The following is a 1,535-nucleotide window of genomic DNA, read 5'->3' as shown; positions in this document are numbered from 1 at the left end:
CCTCAGCTGAAATGGCAGCAAACATAGCTCCCTCTGCCCCTCAGGCTCACCCCTGGCTCCCCACACACCACCGGGACCCCCGTTATGGGTTCAAAGAGCTGCTATGGCGACTCTGTGCAGCCGGGCTCAGGGCCATGTGTCTCTCCACTGACCCAGGAGCTGGCAGCCCTCCTGCCTGCAGCCTGGTGGCACTGAGCCCTGTGGGGCCAAGGATCACCCCACACCCAGTACAAAATCCACACCGGGCAAGCACCCATCCTGCAGAGAAAGAGCTGCTCGTTCCCAAATAATCTTGACTGCTGGCTTCTGGGCTTCTGGCACTTTCATCCATGCTCAGCTCTTACCCCTTGTCACCTTCCCCTCTTATTTATAGCCTGGCAAGGGAGCAAGACCAGCTGCTGTCCCCACGTCCTGCAGCCGCAAGAGGCAGAGCACAGGGTACCACTGAGTTAAAAACACTTTTAATGGCCTCGTTTGCTTTGGTCTGAATCCAAGGACACTTGTGACAAGGCAACTCGTAGGCCCCAGGGCACACATGGCCCCTGAGGGGCACAGAGGCAGCCAGATCCAAGGGACCTGCCCAGAGGCAGCAGAACTGGGAGGGCCCAGTCCCAGCTCCCCACATCCCACACCCAGTGTCAGGACAGGAATTGAGCAGGGCTTCATCCCTGGGAGAGGCATGGGCTCATGGCCCTGGCAGGGCTGAGCTCTCCCGCCCCATGTCACGCTGGAGCCCAGCAGCGTGAATGATTAATCCTGCATTAAATATTCATTCCAGTAGAGGTGGCAGAAAGTATTTGTGGTTGCCCTGGGTCCACCCCAGTAGGCACTCGGAGCCAATGGGGCTGACTCCATGGGTTCAGCTCATGCCCACAGTGCACCAAGGCTGGGAGCTCCAGCCAGCCCACCAGCTAAGGGAACCGGCCCTGCCACTGCAGAGATGGAGACTCCTCGGCTCCAGGGCTTGGAAAATAATTTCAACCGTAGTACTGGCAGAGACAAGATGTCATCACAGGATGAGAGCTGCCCTCACGCCGAGGTCCATGCTGCCTCACCCCACAGCTGGCGCCCTACCCGCCTGCCCAGGATGGGTGGGTGAAGATGATGTTCTTCCTCTTGGCCCAGCGGGAGAAGATGGCTTTCTCAGTGATGAAGCGGTGCCCTGCACGGTGGGCTCGCTCATGCACCAGGTACATCTTGCACTCGTCCAGCCGACCCTTCTCAAAGTAGTGGTACGGCACACTCGAGTGGTTCTTCTCCCTGGTGGGAGAGGACAGGCGGGGCATGAGCCACGGGGGGACACGGGACCACCTTGTGCCCATCTCTGTCGTGCCCTGCGCACCTGCAGTAGCTGTCGCTGACCATGCCAAAGACGTAGATCTGCTCGCACAGCTCCATGGCCAGGATCATAGTGAACCAGCCCGTGCTCAGGAAGGAGCCGGACTTCAGCCTGAAAAGCACCATGGCCGTGCTGGAGCGGGTGGCACCGTGCTGCCGTCCCAGCTGGGCTATGGGCACCCAACGGGGGGGACAGG

The 1,535-nt window shown here is 60.0% G+C and overlaps 1 protein-coding gene across 1 annotated transcript in view; it reads right to left on the bottom strand.

Annotated features, from left to right (window-relative positions):
• Positions 1–1,070: 1,070 nt before the first annotated feature.
• Positions 1,071–1,535, bottom strand: part of ST6GALNAC4 (ST6 (alpha-N-acetyl-neuraminyl-2,3-beta-galactosyl-1,3)-N-acetylgalactosaminide alpha-2,6-sialyltransferase 4) — a gene marked incomplete at its 5' end in the record, with an annotated part of 733 nt that continues 268 nt past the window's right edge. Inside the window, 2 exon segments of the mRNA XM_009872727.1 lie at positions 1,071–1,260; positions 1,343–1,450. Coding sequence (XP_009871029.1) covers positions 1,071–1,260; positions 1,343–1,450 — 298 coding nt within the window.

Source organism: Apaloderma vittatum, unplaced genomic scaffold, assembly GCF_000703405.1.
Source record: "Apaloderma vittatum isolate BGI_N311 unplaced genomic scaffold, ASM70340v1 scaffold26437, whole genome shotgun sequence".
Classification (NCBI taxonomy): Eukaryota; Metazoa; Chordata; class Aves; order Trogoniformes; family Trogonidae; genus Apaloderma; species Apaloderma vittatum.
Note: the sequence above shows the minus strand (reverse complement) of the source record. Positions and strands in the feature narration are given on the sequence as shown.